Source organism: Pseudophryne corroboree, chromosome 3 (assembly GCF_028390025.1).
Source record: "Pseudophryne corroboree isolate aPseCor3 chromosome 3, aPseCor3.hap2, whole genome shotgun sequence".
Taxonomy (NCBI): Eukaryota; Metazoa; Chordata; class Amphibia; order Anura; family Myobatrachidae; genus Pseudophryne; species Pseudophryne corroboree.
In genome coordinates this window covers 510448562-510470549 of record NC_086446.1, presented here as the reverse complement: position 1 = coordinate 510470549, position 21988 = coordinate 510448562, and the positions used below count along the sequence as shown (strand labels likewise).

The 21988-nt window shown below is 45.0% G+C and overlaps 1 protein-coding gene and 1 long non-coding RNA gene across 4 annotated transcripts in view; one reads left to right on the top strand and one right to left on the bottom strand.

The window, feature by feature from the left end:
* Nucleotides 1-10311, bottom strand: part of PIK3R6 (phosphoinositide-3-kinase regulatory subunit 6) — a 119164-nt gene extending 108853 nt beyond the window's left edge. The window contains exons 1-2 of the mRNA XM_063961048.1: nucleotides 10222-10311; nucleotides 9559-9645 (exon numbers count right to left, since the gene is read on the bottom strand). Of these exons, the coding sequence (XP_063817118.1) occupies nucleotides 9559-9645; nucleotides 10222-10234 (100 nt within the window). The 5' untranslated portion in view covers nucleotides 10235-10311. The remainder of the gene's footprint in view (nucleotides 1-9558; nucleotides 9646-10221) is intronic.
* The window catches only part of LOC135056192 (uncharacterized), a 416825-nt gene that overhangs the window by 136786 nt on the left and 258051 nt on the right, over nucleotides 1-21988 (top strand). Inside the window, exon 3 of one of the 3 annotated variants that reach the window (XR_010243921.1) lies at nucleotides 9812-10228. The exons of 1 other annotated variant lie outside the window; for it this stretch is intronic. This is a non-coding gene — a long non-coding RNA (uncharacterized LOC135056192). Of the gene's footprint in view, nucleotides 1-9524; nucleotides 9609-9811; nucleotides 10229-21988 lie in introns of those variants that run through there. One more of the 3 variants, XR_010243920.1, reaches the window with a different exon arrangement.

Genomic DNA, 21988 nt, shown 5'->3' with positions numbered 1-21988 from the left:
TTGATCCTGAATAATTGTTTGTTACCAGGGGCAAAGTATTGAACAGGTTAGAAAGGCACCTACATGTAATAGTCAAAAAGTTTACTTTCTCAGGCAGGGTCCACAGGTTATCCACAGGATAACAATGGGATATGATGGAGCGACAGCGGATTGGCACCAAGCGATCAAAAGCTTTCAGGGCTCCCAGGATGCAACGGGCCCATCCATATATCCCCGCCTACTGGCTCAGGCAAATCAGTTTTTTGTTTGGTGCGGCAGGAGCCGGACCATGGTCAGAGGGCTGCTGTTCCGTTTAGCAGCCCTAAGCTTTCTTATGTTATTTTTTAGTCTTACTACGTTTTTGAGTGATCTTGTCTGAACAGCATCTTATGCGCTCAGAAAGATTCGCTCCAACAACTCTCCGCTGGGCCACGACAACGCTTAACCGCGAGTACAGTGCAGTTTCGGCGGTTCGTCTGTGTCGGATATACTAGCAGGTTCAGCAGATGTTACCAGGCTGTGGCCGGAGCATGGAGAGATTCCACTTAGTAGAGGAATATGGACACAGCCGCACTGTATTTGGAGGAGACTACCAAACAGTAGCTGACCCGGCTGCCACCGCGGGTGCACCAGCGCTAGGCCTTAGGGATCTTAGGCACCAGGAATAGTATGAGGCCGCGATCCCTAGGGTTGATGTCAGCAGGGGTAGTTAGACGCTCTCCTGGTCGCCCCTCCACCGTTTCATGACCAGTTTCCGGCGAGTCTCCCATCATGAACTGTTTCCTCACGTCCGTCCCAGACGGTTCCGCGAGTAGACCTGGTCGCAGCATGGGCTGTGTGACCGGTGCGTCTTTGTTCACTATAGGTTCCCGGAGCGACAGTGTACACTAGTAGCGTCTGGATCCACTCAGCGTTCACTAACATATTGATCGATCCTGGAAGCGAGGTGAGTCTCCCTGTATCCCTTGAAAAAGCTGCCCTTGAGCAGCGAAACGTGTAGGTGTGACCTGCCATCTCACTGTGCTGTGACCTGCCATCTCTACGTGACCATCTTTTATTTCCACCCACCCCCCTTCTTCTTGGACAAACGGATCAGCAACATCCTTGGGACATTGCACCTCCACTCCAGGACAGGACACCATTTCCATCTAAAGGCACCGCAAGACTGGTGAGGACTTATCTGATTCCATGCGAAAAGTGTCCGGTTTCCTTTTGGACTGTACCTCCAGTGGTGAAATTGTGGTAACATTCCGTCCAGGTTTAAAAGTGTGCTTTAATCTTCCCACCATTTGTACTCAAGTTATTGATGAGGGGAGGGTGCAAACACCATGAGGTCAAGTTGGGATTGACAAAAACGTTTGATGCTTCAGTCCATATTTAATTCTCAAATGGTGATGATGGCATTAATTTATATGTGAATTTCTTAAATTTTAATAAATTCTGTACTGTTTTTTTCACTTATCCATCCACTAGTTATTTGCATGTCAATTTTAGCGCTGCTATTTCTTTTGTGTTTTTATCTCCCTGTATCCCACTCTACTGAGTACGGACTATACAGCACTAAATTTATATCTACTTGTTCAGTATGAATAGTTAAGTTAAGTGCCTATTGCATATGAGTTTTTGTACATTTACTGTGGTTTTCTTCGCAATGCGTCTGAATACGTTAGATCTGTGTAAAACAGGATTCAGTAACTCCTACATACATAACTCCTACATACTTTAAAATGTGTTTGTAGTTGATAATGTACTCATATGACTAATATATAATGTGACTGACTGCTAGCGTGATTGCTGACTTTAATATATGTTTGTCAGTTGTTTCTTCTGATCCTCAATGCCGGTGCATGGGTAGGGTCAGATTGATATCACTTTAGAAGGTTAAAGTGATTACAGTCACAAATTTTGTTGTACACTGTGAAAGTCCTGATTATTTATCATGTCTAAAAACGGTAAAAGTGACGAAGGTACACTTATAGTAACACCAACACTCATATCATGTTTGTCTTGCAAAACTGTATTATCCTTTCAGGATCTGGTTCAGGATGGTTTGTGTGCAAATTTTTTGCTTTTCAGCAAAATGCAAGGCAGATCCCGGTGCAACATCAGGTACAGATGGAGCCACCTTGGCCTATGTTTGCACAGACCTTGTCCAGTATAGCTCAACGGGTAATTCCTACAGCTTCTTTACCAGGGATGGGGTACATGATTAACCCTTACATGCAGCTCCCTACCTATGGTATATCATTTCCCCCAGCAGCTTCTCGTATAAGACAAGCTGATAAACCGATGGTGAGTAAACCTTCACCTTCACAGGCTACACAAGATGATTCATCGGAAGATGAAAATTCAATTTACTCTACTTCGGCATACGAAGAGGAGGAAGAGGGTCTCCGCTCAGTGGATATAGCTGAATTAATTAGAGCTATGAAGGCCATTCTATCCTTAGAGAATTCAGCAGAGCCTGTGTTTAAATACAGGTGCCTTGGTTTTTAACGTTCCAAAACAGTTAAGACTGAGTTTCCAGGGTCAGATTAGCTGACGGAAATCACGGAAGAGGCTTGGGCTACACCCAATAAAAAATATAGAATTCACAAAAAGTGGGATTCCAATTATCCTTTTCCAGCAGGGGACTGTTTAAAAAGGGAGGTGGCTCCTAAAGTAGATACGCATGTAAATTGATTATTGTGATAATCTATATTGCCTTTACCGTCATCATCATTAAATGATGTCACAGATAGGAGAGTGGATGGTTTTCTGAAAACCATATTTTCTCTGTCTGGGGCAGTCATAAGGCCAGCCATGGCTTCAGCTTGGATGGCAAAGGCAGTGGCTGCCTGGGCTGATGCACTGGAAGAGGATGGTTTCTCAGCTTCTAGAGAACAAAAATTCTATATAGCTCATATTAAACAGGCTGCAGTATTCTTGGAAGAAGTGACAATAGATATGGGTACTATTGCTTCTAGGGCATCAGCCTCAACAATAGCTGCTCGCAGAGCACTTTGGTTACGTACGTGGAAAGCCGATTCAGAATCCAAAAAGGTTTTGGAATCTTTGCCTTTTGCTGGAAATATTATTTTTGGTAAAGAATTGACAGATATTGTGGAGTCAGAAGCAGACTCCAAGAAGGTAAAGTTTCCTTTCACATATAACCCCAAACCTAAGGGTCCAGTTTTTCGGTCGCAAGGAAAAGCGAAGGGAAAAGGTGATCGTAAGCAGCCCCAATACAATAAGTTTGGTAAGTCAAAGAAGCATTGGGCTACCAGAGGGCCAGCTTCCAAACCAGAAGATAAGCCATCAGCCTGATGGGCCAGAGTAGGGGGCTGGCTTCTTCAGTTTGCACAGATTTGGCGGCAGTCTACAACAGATACTTGGGTGCAAGAAGCATTATCTCTAGGTTATGTTTTCCCCTTCAAGAAGCATCCTCCTCGAAGGTTCTTCTGCACCAGCCCGTCTTGGGTGGAGGCAAAGGCAAGGGCCTTGCAAGAAACAGTTCAGAAATTGCTTCAGTCAGGGGTAGTCGTTCCAGTACCCCCTGCACAATGAGGACAGGGTTTTTACTCCAACCTGTTTTTGGTTCAGAAGCCAAATGGGTCTTTGACCCATTCTCAATCTCAAAATGCTAAACAAATACATTTGGGTACCAAGGTTCCACATGGAGACATTACGCTCCATAGTTTTGGCCATGGAACCAAGGGATTATATGGTATCCCTGGATATTCAGGATGCATACCTATATGTTCCTATAGCACTGTCCCATCAATGTTATCTCAGGTTCGACATCGTCCAGCAGCATTTTCAGTTCCAGGCCCTGCCCTTTGGGTTAGCCACAGCCCCCAGGGTTTTTACCAAGATCATGGTGGTGATGGCAGTTTATCTCCGCAAACAGGGTATAAGAATTTTTCCATACCTCGACGACCTGTTGATCCTGACACAATCGCAGGAATTGCTTCTGTGCCATCTCCAACAGACAATAACATGTCTGCAGAGGCACGGTTGGCTCATAAATTGGGCTGTACTGGATTCAAGTCTGGAGAAGGTATTTTAACCTCGGAACAAGATATCCAAGGTACAGTCAAAGATTCAGGAGTTGTTACACAGTCAAACAGTATCAATTCACGCAGCAATGCGAGTGATGGGTTTGTTGGTGTCAACATTCGACATGGTGGAGTATGCACAATTCCACTCGAGGCCACTGCAGCATCTTATTCTGGCCAGATGGAATGGAGTACATCAGACCATAAAGAAACAGACAATGGTAATTCCAGTAAAGGTAAGAAAATCATTAGCCTGGTGGCTACAGACATCCCATCTAGACAAAGGGAGACCCTTTTGGATATCAGATTGGAAGATCCTGACAACAGATGCCAGTTTTCAGGGCTTGGGAGCAGTGTCCGGAAAATTATGGTTCCAGGGACAATGGAACTCAGAAGAAAGTTGCTTGCCAATAAATCTGTTAGAACTTTGGGCCATATACATGGCACTGATTCAGGCAAAGGACACTCTTCAAGGAAAACCAGTCCAGATCCGCTCGGACAATGCAACGGCAGTAGCGTACCTCAACCATCAGGGAGGAACCCGCAGCCAAACAGCAATGAAGGAGGTAAGTCGCATTCTAAAGTGGGCAGAACTCCATCTCTCAGCCTTGTCCGCAGTGTTCGTTCCGGGAGTCCTCAACTGGGAAGCGGACTTTCTCAGTCGACACACCATTCAGGCAAGCGAATGGGCTCTACACCCTGAGGTCTTTCAGACTCTAGTAGACAAGTGGGGTTTGCCAGAGATAGATCTCATGGCGTCCCGTCTCAACAACAAAGTGCCCGCATTTGGGTCAAGAACAAAGGATCCCAAAGTGATCTTTGTAGATGCCTTGTCAGTGAAATGGGACTTTCATCTGGCATATCTGTTTCCCCCGATACCCCTGTTACCCAGGGTGATGAGGAAAATAAAGCAAGCAAAGGGTGCCGTGATTCTAATAGCTTCGGCTTGGCCCAGAAAGCATTGGTACACAGATCTACAGAGAATGTCGATTGATGCTCCACTTCTACTCCCTCTACGTCCAGATCTACTAATGCAGGGTCCTTGTTACCACAGACATCTGGATCGGCTGTCTTTGACGGCGTGGTTCTTGAGATCTCTATCTTGAAGTCCAGAGGATTCTCACAACAGGTAATTCAAACAATGCTCAGAGCAAGGAAACTCTTCTCAGCTCGTATTTATCACAGAATATGGCAGGCCTATATTCATTGGTGCAGTGAGAGAAGTATGGACCCGAAATCCTTCAGAGTTTCCAGGGTTCTAGTTTTCCTTCAGGCAGGAATGGATAAAGGTTTGAAGGTGGCTTTCCTTGAGAGTTCAAGTATCAGCATTGACTGTATGGTTCCAAAAGAAAATTGCCAATTTACATGATGTGCGTACTTTTTTTCAATGAAATGCTGCGCATTTAACCTCCTTTTGTTCCTCCTACAGCATCTTGGGACTTAAGTCTAGTCCTCAAGGCTCTGCAGGTTGCTTCGTTTGAACCACTTAATAAAAGTGGATCTTAAATGGTTGACAGCTAAAGTTCTCTTTCTACTGACTATGGCATTAGCTAGAAGAGTGTCAGATTTAGGAGCGCTGTCATGCCATTCACCTTTTCTGAATTTTTATCCAGGTAAAGCAGTTCTTAGGACTAGGTCTGGGTATCTTCCTAAGGTGATGTCTAAATTCCACCTTAATGAAGAAATTGTAGTCCCGGCTTTTCAGGTATCGGGGCTCCCTGCGGGAGATGCGTCGCTGGACGTGGTCCAGGCATTAAGGATCTATGTGGATCGTACCAGTGCCATCAGAAAGACAGATTCTCTCTTCATTCTATATGGATTTCACAAGAGAGGATGGCCTGCTACTAAACAGACGCTGGCAAGATGGCTTCGAATGACTATTTCAGAAGCATACTCTCAAGCTGATCTCCCTGTTCCGGCTAATGTCTCTGCTCACTCTCCGCGTAAGGTAGGTCCTTCATGGGCAGCACAACATGGTGCTTCAGCAGAACAGATATGTAAGGCAGCCACATGGTCTTCCATTAAGACATTCATTAGACATTATACTTTGGATACTTTTGCCTCTCATGACGCTGAATTTGGGCGCAGAGTTCTCCTGTCCAATCAGGAGCATCCCCACCACTAAATTGCTTTGGGAAATCCTGTGGACCCACCCAGAGAAATATACCGTTATGGTAAGAACTTACCGTTGATAGTGCCCCAATGTGGAATAGCAGTGCAAGCAAACTCAGAAACAAAAGCAAATATCGTGAAATAAAAAAGGGGGAAAAACACAATAAAAAATAAAGTGTGGGTGAGTTTATAAGCTTAGTGTATATGATAATAATACACAGGGACAAAGTGTAATCTATACCGGACTATTATGATGCTTTATGTAGTAATCACCTACATCAAAAGGAATTTTTAGTCTGGCTGTTACCAGCTCTTATTTAAGAAGTAGGGTATTCAAGTTGGAAGGAATGCTCCAAAGTTGATATTTTCATTGAGTCCTCCTGGGTTCAACGTACCCAATTTTAATGTCCATTCACATTACTTACGTAAGAGAGTGTTAGTGAGATCTCCTCCTCGTATCCCCAATTAGATTTTTTCCAAACCGCATACTCTCAGGTCCTCCCATGAGCCTGCATGATGGTTCAGAAAGTGCCGAGCGACTGATGTTAATTTTCTCATTTTCTCAAGGTCTTTGGTTGCATTCCGTATGGATCCTATATGTTCCAATATCCTTTGCTTGAAGGATCTTGTAGTCATTCCTACATAGCGGTTGTTACAGCTACAAATAATGCAATAAATGACTGTTTCAGTTGTGCAATTGATGAAATGTCGGAGTTTGATAATTTTTCCGAAGCGATCCTGAATACTATTAGTCTTGAGAATAAATCTGCAGGCTTTACAATGACCACATGTATATGTGCCCACAGTTGTGGATATCTTCTCCTTAGTCTGTTGGAAAGGGCTGGATACACGTCTGTCCCTCATATTGGTGGATCTCCAGCTCATTGAGACTTGGGGACCCAGTTTTTCAGATAGAATAGGGTCCAAGTGGTGAATTGCCCAATGTTTCTGGATTGACTTGATACCAATCCCGGCAGAATCCTCCAACAAATCTAATAGGATTGTTATCCTGCTGCTTTTTCTTCTACTTTTTTTCAAAAATAAGTTGATGCCTGTTCGTACCTCTCTCATTACTGCTGGCTTTTTTAATAGAGGTGTTACTATAACCTCTCTCCCGTAGACTTGTAGAGAGGTCAACACTCTGTTCTATAGATTTTGCATCATCAGAGCAGTTCCTCCTTAGTCTGAGAAATTCCCCTTTTGGGATATTCTCAATGGTTGGGGGGAAATGTGAACTGGTCTGGTACAGTAGGGTATTGGTTGAGGTTTCCTTCCTGTATAATCTTGAAGAGCGCATACTATCTTCGTTTTTATAAATTAATAAGTCAAGAAACGCAAGTTCCTTCTGACTTATGTTATGAGTTAAGTGGATATTCAGATTGTTATTGTTCAAGTGTTCAATGAAGAGGAGTAACAATTGTATGTCCCCCTCCCATATCATCAGGATGTCGTCAATATATCTGACCCACATTATGATGTTCGAGGTGAAGCTGTCGTTTTGGTCACAAAACACAAATTCTTTTTCCCACCACCCAAGGAAAATATTTGCATACGTGGGGGCGCAAGCTGCCCCCATAGCAGTTCCTCGGGTTTGTAGGTAGAATCTATTGTTAAAAGTAAAAAAGTTATGACATAGAATAAACTGGAGTAAGTCCGCTAGGAAGATTTGAAAATTTTCTTGTCTTTCAATTTTCATAAAATGATTGACAGCCTCCAAGCCTTTCTCATGCTCAATGGAAGTATATAGGGCCTCAACGTCTAAAGATACTAGAAACTGATTCTCTTCAAGTCTGATGTCATGTATCTTACGGAGAACTTCTGTAGTGTCCTGAATAAAAGACGGAAGGCCTAATACATGATGTAGTAAATGTAAATCGATAAAAATACTGGCTTTTTCCATTAATGCTCCAATCCCAGAGACAATCTGTCTGCCCGGTTGTGACTCGATGTTTTTATGCACCTTGTGGAGCATGTAGAAGGTCGGGATACGTGGATGGTTAATTTGAAGATATTGAAGTTCGGTGGTTGTTATACTGCAACAGTGATGAATACTGGAGGGACAGCTTTTTCTGTAAGACTAACTTATTCATTGCTTTGCAATCATGTTGAACCTTATTCAGTGACATTCCACATTATACTGAACTGGTATTTGGTCCAAACTATTCTTGTGATCAGCTTACATATGAATCACATTGGTAGTCACCTCTTATTGATTAGTGGTACTAATGTCAATATATGAGTTTGCTGCTTAATATTTTAACATGTAGGTCATACATTTATAATAGATAATTATTCAGCAAAATTAGTAGTTTTTATTATTTTTGTGCTTTGATTATGCACCTGATTTTATTTGTTAATCAGCACAAGAACTGTTATGTTAAGAGCTTCATGGGTTGGATATCAGTGGCGGAACAGCCAAACATAGGACCTCATTCAGCTTCATTAGCAGTTTTGCTAATATTGCAAAACTGCTAATGATAAAATCGCATGTAAATGGCCGGCTCGCTGCTTTGTTGATGTCCCCCTGCCTCCGAAGCCAGGCTGCGGAACACAATCTCTGGAGTTTCAAATAACTCTTCACCGTCTGGAAATCTAATTGATGCGCCTGAGTTTTGCAAATGTCAGGAGGGATCTTCCTGTCTGAATGCGTACTGTCCACTGTAAAGTTTGGTGGAGGAGAGATTATGGTCTAGGACAATGTTTCTCAACACCGGGCTTTAGGACCCCTAATAGTTAATGGATTCCAGGTCATCTAGCAGATGCAGAGGTGTATGTCCAACTGTCACATTTTTAAGGTCCACAGGTGACCTAGAAAACATGAATGGTTTAGGATATTGAGGAGCCAGTTTGAGAACCACTAGTCTAGGGTTGTTTTTCATGGCTTGGCTTTAGCCCTTACTTCCAGTGAAGGGAAATCTAAATGCTATAGCATATAATGAGATGCTGGAAAATTGTGCACTTCTAAATTTATGGCAGCAGTTTAGGGAAGACCCTTTCCAGTTTCAGGACCATCAAAAAATGTTTGGTGTGGAAGAACTTGACTGGTCATCACAGAGTCCTGATCATGTCCCCACCAGACAACTTTGGGATAAATTCAAATGAGCCAGGCCTTATTACCCGACGTCCGTTATTCTCTTGTGGCTGAATGGATGCATTCCCCTGCTGCCATGTACCAAGTAGTGAGTGGAAAGCCTTCCCAGAAGTGTTGAAGCTGTTATAGCAGCAAAGCGGGGAACAACTTCTTATTACTGATCTTGGTTTTGTAATGAGATGTTCAACAAACACATATGGGTGTCTGCATACTTTTGGCCAAATAGTGTACAATCTTAAAGTGAATTTATTATGTTTTGGGTTGTTGTTTTTTTTTTTAACTGTCACCACCTCTTGCTTCCTCAGTTTCCCTTCTCTACTTTTTTCCACCCTTTCTTACCTGGGTCAGAATGCAGTCCTGAATGTTCACCGTCAAGGCCACGGAGAATTGCTTGCACCTTCTGTTGGACCATATCTGCCTCGGTGGCTGAGAAAACAAGGCATTCACAAATCACATGTCATTCTGCTGTATTCAGGAAACGTTATGTGTGGTTGTATTTATTGTGCAATTCAGTGGGCTAGGTTCAGAATACATGATGTGAGGACAGTTTCGCAGGTGATTTGGGTTGTTAACTCTCTGTCTTCTTGATTAGGAGGAGAAAGAAGATGTAGATAAGGTGGCCTGGATTCCCCATTGCACCAGGACTCAAAAGTTATGCATTGCCATTTGGGGAGCAAAAGTTAATGGTGACCCCATTACCTGTAGCCAGGAGCACCCAAGTGAATTAGTCCACCTGGGGTATTCTATTTGCTACCTTGAAGAGCAGCTAAAGATGAACAGTCTTGTTCAAAAGTGGACATCTAAAATTATACAGGCATCATTTTGTGAAGTAAAATTTGATACAGAGAGTTTGATATAATTGAGTGACTTTGAGAGCATCACTACTAAGACTAAACTTCGCAAAATATAGACCATATTCAAATCCCCAGACATAAGGTTCTAATATTGATGCAGGTATTTAGTTGAGTACTGTTCCTTCTATTATATACAGTATTGCATTACCTGAGAGGTCCATAGAGGAGTCATTTATCTGCCAGAGGGTTAGGATGTATGTTCAGCCTCCTGGGAATTTAAACACTGGAATCTTTTCAGTAGACCTGTGTAGACATGCAACATAAATGATTGTTACTACCTTTTTGTGGATAAAAGATGAGGCAGAGCTATGTTTTTCTATATATGGTATATGATAATTTAGCTTTAAAAATACAGTCATCAACATGTTTAAACACAGAATATAAATATGTAATTCTGATTGTACAGAAGGATGAACTATCCTGTTATCCCCTTTTCTAAATACAGTATAACATATTTGTGTTTACGAAAAAAAATCATTTAGTACTGTAGTTGTTCACTGAGCGCTGTCATAGTTCTGTAAAACCTCCATCCTTAGTTGCTAACTTCAGTGAACAAGTATATGTATGATAGCAGTAATGAATGTTACATCAGAAATTTTATCTTTACATCATATAATTAAAAAAGTAAAGACTTTACACTATATTATTTATGGTTGCAATATATGCAGCCACTTTAAGGGGAAGGTGTCTAAAGACGTAATTAATTACATCCCAGCATTGCTGCCCAAGGAATCGGCATACGTGCACACCTAAAAAAGGGGTTGTGCTTCTTGGGAAGGGGGTGTGGTCTCACTTGCACCCCTGTTTGCATCACTGTGGATGCTTGCCCAGCAATCTCCGTGATGCTGGCCTGGCCCCAGGCTCTCCCTGCAGTGTGAGTACGGTATCTCTACACCCAGCGGTCTGCTATGTAGAGCAGTGGTGACCGTGCTCCACAAATCCCCTTTTCCCCATGGGATACTGTGGCCCGTGGCGGGTGGGACGGCGGGACTGTCCTGCCGAAAGCAGGACTGTTGGGAGGTATGTAATTAGTTTTTACTATACAGACATTGTAAATCTGTAGCTGTTAATCGTTGTAGCTTCCTCAGTCTCTGTGGCTTGTCATGTATCCTCTGTGGCTTGTCACTTAGCTCCAATCTGCGTCTGTAATATAGTTATTTCTCTTACGTCCTAGAGGATGCTGGGGACTCCAAAAGAACCATGGGGTATAGACGGGGTCCGCAGGATCTTGGGCACACTGAAAAGACTTTTACTGGGTGTGAACTGGCTCCTCCCTCTATGCCCCTCCTCCAGACCTCAGTTAGACTTTGTGCCCAGGAGTGATGGGACACACACTAGGGGAGCTCTCCTGAGTTTCTCTGGAAAATACTTTTTGTTAGGTTTTTTTGCAGCGTGGGAGTGAGGGGAGAGAAGCAGACCTACTTCTTCTTAGTTAAGGGCTCTGCTTCTCGGCTACTGGACACCATTAGCTCCAGAGGGTTCGATCACTTGGTGCGCCTTGCTGCTTGTTCCCGGAGCCACGCCGTCACCCCCTCACAGAAGCCAGAAGAAAGAAGTCGGGTGAGTATGAGAAGATCAGAAGACTTCAGGACGGCAGAAGACTTCAGTAACGGAAGGTACAGCACAGCGGCAACGCTGTGCTCCATGCTCCCACACACATCACCAACGGTAGTTACAGGGTGCAGGGCGCTGGGAGGGGGCGCCCTGGGCAGCATGTTACTTAGGTCGGGGACCGGCAGAAGGCTTTCGGTGCCTCGGCACCGTTTCTTAAACCCCCGCCGGCATCTTTTTCATTTTCAAATTTGGCGGGCCGAAGCGCGCCGGGAAGGGGCGGAGCTTCGTCCCGCGGCTCACAGGCCCCATCTTCTCCTTCAACACGCGGCTGAAGGAGACGCTGCCGGGACCTCCACATTCCTCTCACAAGTAACGGGGAGATATTCAGAAGGGGGGGGCCGCAGTGTGGTGCTTCTTATCATTATAAATTAAGCAGCGCTGGGTACATATATCTTTTGTCGGGATATATGGGTGCTGGGGTGTGAGCTGGCATACTCCCTCTGTGTCCTCTATCTGGGCTTCATTGTGGGCCTGTCACCTAGCTGGGACGTTCTGTGTGTATCTTTGTGTCGGTACTACGTGTCGGCATGTCTGAGGCTGAATGTTATTCACCAGAGGAGGTTATTGGGGGAGCGAATGCGGGGCTAGATTTGGGGCTGTCGACGCAGCCGACACCTGATTTACTCGCATTGCTCAGTACGATAAATTCGAATGTAGCTTCTTTATCAAAGAGGTTGGATAAGTCTGAGTCACAGACACAGGTGTGGAAAAAGTCCATGGAAGAGGCTTTGTCTCGGGTACAGACCCCATCTGGGTCGCAGAAGCGCCCATTTACTCAAGTGGTAGATATGGATACCGACACGGACTCTGATTCCGAGGTCGATTTCACTGAGGCTGCTTTACATCCACGATTAGTTAAGAGTATTCAGTACATGATTGTGGCTATAAAAGATGTTTTACACATTTCTGATGAACCTGCGGTACAGGAAACAAGGATTTGCTTGTTTAAGGGAAAAAAACCTGAGGTGAAGTTTTCCCCCTCTCATGAAATGAATACTCTTTGTGAAAAGGCTTGTGAGTCGCCGGATAAGAGGTGGCAGATTCCCAAGAGGATTTACATGGCATATCCGTTCCCCTCTGATGACAGGGAAAAATGGGATGCGTCTCCAAATGTTGAAAAAGCTCTATCTAGCTTGTCTTAGAAAGTGGTGCTTCCGTCTCCTGACACGGATCTCTCAAAGATCCGGTGGATCGCAAGCTGGAGACGTCTCTGAAGTCCATTTTCGCTAATTCGGGTGCATTGCTCAGACCTGCTGTGGCGTCGGTATGGGTGAGTAGTGCTATTGCTAAATGGGCTGAGAATTTAGCTAATGATATGGATACCCTTGATAAAGATAATGTTCTTTTGACTTGGTTATATCAAGGACGCTGCAGATTACCTGAAGGATGCGGCGAGGGATGTCTGTCTCTTGGGATCAAGAGCCAATGCCATGTCGATATCAGCCAGGAGGGCGTTGTGGATCCATCAATGGAATGCTGATGCCGACTCCAAGAGGGCTATGGAAGCGTTACCCTTTAAGGTACTATCTTGTTTGGGGACGGCTTGGCTGACCTGGTCTCGACCGCGACTGCGGGTAAGTCCTCTTTTCTACCTTATGTTCCCACATAACAGAAAAAGGTACCACATCAGCAGATGCAGTCCTTTCGTCACAATAAATACAGGCGTGGAAAAGGTTCGTCCTTCCTCGCTTCAAAAGGTAGAGGAAGGGGAAGGAAACCACCTGCAGTGTCAGGCGCCCAGGACCAAAAGTCCTCCCCTCCTTCTACCAAGTCCACCGCATGACGCTGGGGCTTCCCTGGGGGAGTCCGGACCGGTGGGGGGGCCGTCTACAAATATTCAGTCAGGTCTGGATTCAATCAGACCTGGATCCTTGGGTCCTAGAGATTGTGTCTCAAGGATACAAGCTGGAGTTTCAGGAGATACCCCCTCACCGGTTCTTCACTTCGGCGTTACCAGTAGCTCTTCCGGACAGGGAGGTGGTGCTGGCAGCGATACAAAAATTGTGTCTACAGAGGGTCATTGTTCCCGTTCCCTCTTCCCAACGGGGGGAGGGGTTCTACTCGAGCCTCTTTGTTGTGCCGAAACCGGACGGTTCTGTCAGACCAATTCTAAATCTAAAGTCCCTCAATCCATACTTGAAAGTTTTCAAGTTCAAGATGGAATCTCTTCGAGCGGTAATTGCCAGCCTGGAAGGGGGGATTTTATGGCGTCAGTCGACATAAAGGATGCCTACTTACATGTCCCGATATGTCCTTCACATCAGGCCTTCCTCAGGTTTGCGATACAGGATTCTCATTACCAATTTCAGATGTTGCCGTTTGGGCTTTCCACGGCTCCGAGGATTTTCACCAAAGTCATGGCGGAAATGATGGTTCTCCTTCGCAAACAAGGGGTTACAATTATCCCGTACTTGGATGATCTCCTGATAAAGGCGAGGTCCAAGGAACGGTTGCTGAGAAGTGTAAATTTGTCACTGTCGGTTCTGCGACAGCACGGTTGGGTACTCAATTTGCCAAAATCTCAGTTGATTCCGACCACTCGGCTGCCTTTTCAGGGCATGATTCTGGACACGGATTTACAGAAAGTTTTTCTTCCAGAAGAAAAAGCTCTGAAACTGCAGACGATGGTCAGGGAACTTCTGAGGCCGACTAGTGTGTCGATCCATCACTGTACTCGGGTTCTGGGGAAAATGGTTGCGGCGTACGAAGCCATTCCATTTGGCAGGTTTCATGCCCGGGTGTTTCAGTGGGACTTGCTGAGCAAATGGTCCGGGTCTCACCTGCACATGCACCGGAAGATAAGTCTATCTCCCAGAGCCAGAATTTCTCTCCTGTGGTGGCTACAAAGTCCTCACCTCCTAGGGGGACGCCGGTTCGGTATCCAGGATTGGGTACTTCTGACAACAGATGCAAGTCTCCGGGGCTGGGGCGCAGTCACCCAAGGAAGGAACTTCCATGGGAAACGGTCGCTCCAGGAAGCTTGTTCTCGAGTTAAGAGCCATTTACAACGGCCTCCTGCAAGCAAGAAGCCTTCTTCAGGGTCGACCTGTCCAGCGGATCCCTTCTATACCCCATGGTCCTTTTGGAGTCCCCAGCATCCTCTACGGACTAGGAGAAAAGGATTTATCGGTAAGTACCAAAATCCTATTTTCTCATACGTCCTAGAGGATGCTGGGGTCACTTCAAGAACCATGGGTTATAGACGGGATCCGCAGGAGACATGGGCACTTTAAGACTTTCAAAGGGTGTAACCTGGCTCCTCCCTCTATGCCCCTCCTCCAGACTCCAGTTTTAGAATTGTGCCCAGGCAGACTGGATGCACTTTGAGGAGCTCTACTGAGTTTCTCTGAAAAGACTTTGTGTTAGGTTTTTTATTTTCAGGGGGGCTGCTGGCAACAGTCTCCCTGCACCGGGGGACTTAGGGGAGAGAAGTCAGACCTACTTCCAGTGAGTTTAAAGGCTCTGCTTCTTGGCTACAGGACACCTTTAGCTCCTGAGGGTTTGGAACACTAGGTAGGCCTAGGGGTTCATTCCCAGAGCCCGCCGTCATCCCCCTTGCAGAGCCAGAAGTCAGAAGACAGGTGAGTAGAAGTAGATAGAAGACTTCAGTGACGGCTTCTGAGGTACCGCACAGCGATCACGCTGCACGCCATGCTCCCACACACAGCGGCACTACAGGGTGCAGTGCACGGGGGGGGGGGAAGCGTGCCCTGGGCATATAAGGCTGGCAAAATGTGATATTAGTGTCTACACACTAAATCCTTACCCCCGCCAGTATTATTATTTTAAGAAAATAGCGGGGCTGAAACGCGCCATTAAGGAGGCGGGGCTTAGCCCTCACAGCTCTCATCAGCGCCATTTTCTCCTCACAGAGCTGCAGAGAAGCTGGTCCTTCCCCACCACTGCTGTGCAAGTAACAGGGTGCAAAAAAGGCGGGGGGGGGGGGGAAGCACAGTTAATTTGGTGCAAAATTACGTTATTTTAAACGCGCTGCAGGTCTGAGACATTATATTGAAGTTTCAGAACCGGGATAAGCGCTGGGTTGTGAGCTGGCAAACTCCCTCTGTGTTTCTCTGACAGGCTTTACTGTGGGTCTGTCCCCTGTTGGCCCAGTGTGTCTGTGGGTGTCGGTACACGTGTAGGCATGTCTGAGACGAAGTGCTCTTCCCAGGAGGAGACTGTGTTAGGGACAGAAACGGCTGTGGAGTGACCCTGTCGGCATCGCCGACTCCTGATTGGATAAATGTGTTGAATGCTTTGAATGCTAATGTGGCTCTTATTAATAAGAGATTAGATAAATCTGAGTCTCAGGACCAGGCATGGAAGAAGTCTGTGGAGGATGTGTTATCACAGGTCCAGACCCCCTCGGGGTCACATAAACGTTCGTTTGCTCAGTTGGCAGACACAGATACCGACAAGGACACTGACTCCAGTGTCGACTGTAGTGATACCAGATTTAGACCCAAAATTGGCAATGAACATTCAGTACATGATTGTGGTAATAAAAGACGTGTTACATATCACTGAGGACCCTACTGTTCCTGATAATAGGGTCTGTAAGTATAAGGGAAAGAAACCTGAGGTAACGTTTGCTCCCTCTCATGAACTGAATACCCTTTTTTAAAAAATGTGGGAAAATCCTGACAAAAAGTGTCTGATTCCCAAAAGAATTCAGTTGGCATATCCGTTCCCCTCTGGGGATAGAGAAAAGTGGGAGTCACCCCCCATTGTGGACAAGGCTCTATCACGATTGTCTAAAAAAGTGGCTTTACTGTCGCCGGACACGGCAGCTGTTAAGGATCCTGCGGATCGTAGACAGGAAAATACGTTAAAATCCATTTACGTCACCACAGGTACACTTCTCAGACCAACCATTGCATCTGCGTGGGTGAGTAGTGCTATCGAAAAGTGGGCAGATAACTTGTCATCTGATATAGATACCCTAGATAGGGATAGCATCCTTTTGACACTGGGTTATATCAGAGACGCTGCGGCCTACCTAAAGGAAGCGGCGAGAGATATTGGCATTTTGGGGTCAAAAGCCAATGCCATGGCGGTTTCAGCTAGGAGGGCATTGTGGATTCATCAATGGAATGCTGAAGCTATGGAGTCTCTCCCATATAAAGGTGGTGTCTTGTTTGGTGACGGTCTCCCTGATTTGGTATCTACGGCTACCGCGGGTAAGTCGCCATTTTTGTCTTATGTTCCTCCACAACAAAGCTCACCACTTACAGATGCAGTCCTTTCGGCCAAATAAATACAAAAGAGGCCGAGGTTACTCCTTCCTTGCTAATAGAGGAAGAGGAAAAGGTAAAAGGTCTCCGGCCGTGGCAGGTTCCCAGGAGCAGTAGTCCTCGCCGGCTTCTGCCAAATCCACCGCATGACGCTGGGGCTCCTCTGCGGGAGTCAGCACCGGTGGGGGCACGTCTCAAGCTCTTCAGTCAATTCTGGGCTCATTCGGCCCTACACCCATGGGTTTTAGAAATAGTGTCCCAGGGGTACAAACTGGAGTTTAAAGACGTTCCCTCTCAACGATTTTTCAAATCGGCCTTACCAGCTTTTCTTCCAAACAGGGAGGTAGTATGCGATGCAATACAAAAGTTGTGTCTAAATCAAGTTATGGTCAGGGTTCCCCCGTCACAACAGGGAGAAGACTTTTATTCGAGCCTGTTTGTGGTCCCGAAGCCGGACGGCTCGGTCAGACCAATTCTAAACCTAAAATCCCTCAATCTTTACCTAAGAAAATTCAAATTCAAGATGGAATCTCTCCGAGCAGTGATCTCCAGTCTGGAGGAAGGGTATTTCATGGTGTCGGTCGACATAAAGGATGCCTACTTACACGTCCCCATATATTCTCCGCATCAGGCTTACCTGAGGTATGTTGGCCGCACGACACGTACTCTCCATATAAGGTATATGGAGCACAGAAGAAATGTTTTAAGGAAAGCAAAACACCCATTATCGAGTCATGTGGTAAACTGTCAGGGTACAGATTTTAAGAATATCAATATGTTGGCTGTGGAACAAATTAAAACTACTAAACGAGGAGGTGATAGATACAGTGTGCTGTGTAGACGGGAAGCATACTGGATCTTTAGGATGGATACCCTGACGCCTGGTGGATTAAATGATACTGTGGAGCTTAATGGCATATAATGATGTATATAGGGTATTACTATGCTTTTGTAATCTAATGCGTAGCTATTAGGGATGATATATTATATAGCTAGGTTAATAGATGGTAATGGTGTGTTCCTCGGATCTGATCTATATACATGGATGTGTGTATGGATAAAATGAACCTATACAACTTTCGTGATGGAATGGCGAGAGAAAGTTAGGAACTGATAAATTTAAAAATTAGATATAGTATGGTGTGGTTAAGACTATATGTCCATTGACATTATACCACATATATATATATATAGTCTATAGGTAAGAGGAGAGTGAACCAATTAATCAACTAACGATGGATTGCGACTTAGTGAATATGGATTTATCTGTGTCTCTATTTTTATTATTATTTTTATTATCATTTTTATTCTGATTTTTATATTATATATATTTTTTATTTTTAATATTAATATTGTTTTCATGTATGTGTATTTACTCTTACTATAGTTTAGAGTAGTAGTAGTACGTGTGCAGCAGCTTATTACTTTAATGTTACATATCTTCTTGTTATGTTTCACATATAAAAGTATATTTGTTTATACATGTATATTTTTATATAGATCTGTTTGATTCATAAATAATGGTCGTTGAAGCCAGAGAATATATATGTTGTAGTGGGAGGATGCAGCTCGAATAGCTGCATAAATGAGATGAGCTACACTGATATGGAACGCATAGAATCCCGTAAACGAGAGTGCGGGAATGTGGTCAAAACGAGTCATGAACCACAACAGTGTATACGCATGCGCGAATCGAGCGGCGCAAGATATAAAAAAGCCCTGAGTATCTGCAGTATAACGATAGACACTAATGAAGCCGCTGACGGAACTCTAAGCGGAGAAACGCGTTTGTCATAACTACTGCAAGGAGTATTGGATATACCAAGTAAGTGCCGGCCGGCCAGAGACAGCTACCCACATGTAAAGGATTGGACATCTCACCCGTTATCCATCATACGGTGGACTCCGGATAAGGCTATTTTTTGAAGCGATAGCCGGGAGAGGTATTTAAGCACATGCAAAGCTGTCAATTAATACGTAGATGACCTATCCTATGGCTCTGATGAGCGGGGACTTTGAATAATTATAAAGCTGAAAATAACATCTAATACCAGTTTAAAGTATACGGAGAAACTTCGTGCAGAGACTGCGTTATAAATTGTGCACTCAAAGAACTACCACTTGAAGGAGGCTTGTTAAATAGCTATACAGGCACTAAATTACAAACATCAGCTACTATTGTAACGGGCTGCCAAAAAAAGGTTACAATTGTGACAATAGGGTTGTATGAGATTGCTCAGGTTAAGTGTTTAGCTGCATGCTATTATATATAGTTAGGATTGTGCAATATTCTCTGGCTGGCAATACAAGATAGCAATATGGTATGAATTATATGAACCATATATTTTAATTATATCTAATGAGAAATATTGTGTACCTGAATGTTTTATATGGGTTATTAAAAGCATTATTTTAATGTGAATGTGCCAGCGCTGTCCTTGTATTTTTTGTATGTTGTTGTTCAGGCTGTGAACCCAGCCTTTTGGACATAGCAGCAGGCGTGTTCACTACAACAAATAGCGCCGTATTTTGTATATATATTACCTGAGGTTTGCTATTCAGGATTGTCATTACCAATTTCAGACGTTGCCGTTTGGGCTGTCCACAGCTCCGAGGAATTTTCACCAAGGTAATGGCGGAAATGATGGTTCTCCTTCGCAAACAAGGAGTCACAATTATCCCTTACTTGGATGATCTCCTGATAAAGGCGAGATACAAAGACAAGCTGGTGCAGGACATTGCGCTCTCCCTGACAGTTCTGCAACAACATGGTTGGCCCCTAAACTTGCCGAAGTCGCAGTTGAATCCAACGAAACGGCTGTCGTTTTTGGGAAAGATTCTGGACACTGAATTACAGAGAGTTTTTTTTCCAGAAGAGAAGTCTCTGGAAATTCAGAGTTTGGTCAAACAAATTCTGAGACCACCGAGAGTATCAATCCATCAATGCACTCGATTGCTGGGGAAGATGGTGGCGGCCTACAAGGCCATTCAATTTGGCAGATTCCATGCCAGAGTGTTTCAGTGGGACCTATTTGACAAGTGGTCACTCCTGTGGTGGCTGCACAGCTCTCACCTCCTAGAGGGAAGCAGGTTCGGGATCCAGGACTGGATCCTAGTGACCACGGATGCGAGTCTCCGAGGCTGGGGTGCAGTCACACAGGGGAAAACCTTCCAGGGAAGATGGTCAAGCCAGGAAATGTGTCTACACATAAATGTCCTGGAGTTAAGGGCCATTTACAACGGCCTTCTTCAAGCGGAACATCTTCTTCGCAATCTGCCCGTCCTGATCCAGTTGGACAATATAACAGCAATAGCGCACATAAACCGCCAGGCCGGAACAAAGAGCAGAGCGGCGATGGCAGACGCCACAAAAGTTCTCAGCTGGGCGGAAAGACATACAAGCGCTCTGTCAGCGATCTCCATTCCTGGAGTGGACAACTGGGAAGCAGACTTCCTCAGCAGACACGATCTCCATCCCGGAGAGTGGGGTCTTCATCAAGAGGTCTTTGCAGAAGTGACAAGTCTTTGGGGAATTCCTCAAATAGACATGATGGCATCTCGCCTCAACAAGAAACTTCAGAGATATTGTTCCAGGTCGAGAGACCCTCAAGCAATGGCAGTGGACGCCCTGGAGACACCGTGGGTGTTTCAGTCGGTGTACGTGTTTCCTCCACTTCCACTCATTCCAAAAGTGATAAAGATCATAAGAAGAACAAAGGTTCAAGCGATCCTCATTGTTCCGGACTGGCCAAGGAGGGCTTGGTATCCGGATCTTCAGGAATTACTCATAAGAGATCCCTGGCCCCTTCCTCTACTAGAGGATCTGTTGCAGCAGGGGCCGTGCGTGTTCCAAGACTTACTGCGACTTCATTTGACGGCTTGGAGGTTGAACGCTGGATCCTAGCCCGAAAGGGTATTCCCAAAGAAGTTATCCCCACTCTTATTCAGGCCAGGAAAGGAGTAACGTCTAAATATTACCACCGTATTTGGAGAAAATATGTGTCTTAGTGTGAATCCAAGAAGGCTCCTACGGAAGAATTTCAGTTAGGACGTTTTCTCCATTTTCTACAAGCCGGTGTGGATGCGGGCCTAAAGTTGGGCTCAATTAAAGTACAAATTTCAGCCTTATCGGTTTTCTTCCCAAAACAATTGGCCTCCCTTCCAGAAGTTCAGACTTTTGTGAAAGGCGTGTTGCACATCCAACCTCCCTTTGTGCCCCCTGTGGCACCATGGGATCTTAACGTGGTGTTGCAATTCCTTCAATCTCATTGGTTTGAACCTTTACAAAAGGTGGAGTTGAAATTCCTCACTTGGAAAGTGGTCAAGCTGTTGGCCTTGGCATCCGCCAGGCGGGTGTCTGAATTGGCGGCCTTGTCTCACAAGAGCCCTTATTTGATCTTCCATGAAGATAGAGCAGAGTTGAGGACTCGTCAGCAATTTCTGCCGAAAGTGGTTTCGTCGTTCCACTTGAATCAACCTATTGTGGTGCCAGTGGCTACTGACGCCTTGCTGGAATTGAAGTTTCTCGATGTAGTAAGAGCTTTGAAAATGTATGTCACCAGAACGGCTCAATTTAGGAAAACAGATGCTTTGTTTGTCCTATATGCTCACAATAAACTTGGGGCTCCTGCTTCCAAGCAGACTATTTCGCGCTGGATCTGTCATACGATTTAGCAGGCTCATTCTACGGCTGGATTGCCGTTACCGAAATCGGTGAATGCCCATTCTACCAGAAAGATGGGCTCGTCCTGGGCGGCTGCCCAGGGGGTCTCGGCATTACAGCTTTGCCGATCGGCTACTTGGTTGGGTTCAAACACCTTTGCGAAGTTCTACAAGTTTGATACCCTGGCTGATGAGGACCTCATGTTTGGTCAATCGGTGCTGCAGAGTCATCCGCACTCTCCCGCCCGTTCTAGAGCTTTGGTATAAACCCCATGGTTCTTGAAGTGACCCCGGCATCCTCTAGGACGTATGAGAAAATAGGATTTTAATACCTACCGGTAAATCCTTTTCTCTTAGTCCGTAGAGGATGCTGGGCGCCCGTCCCAGTGCGGACTCTATCTGCAG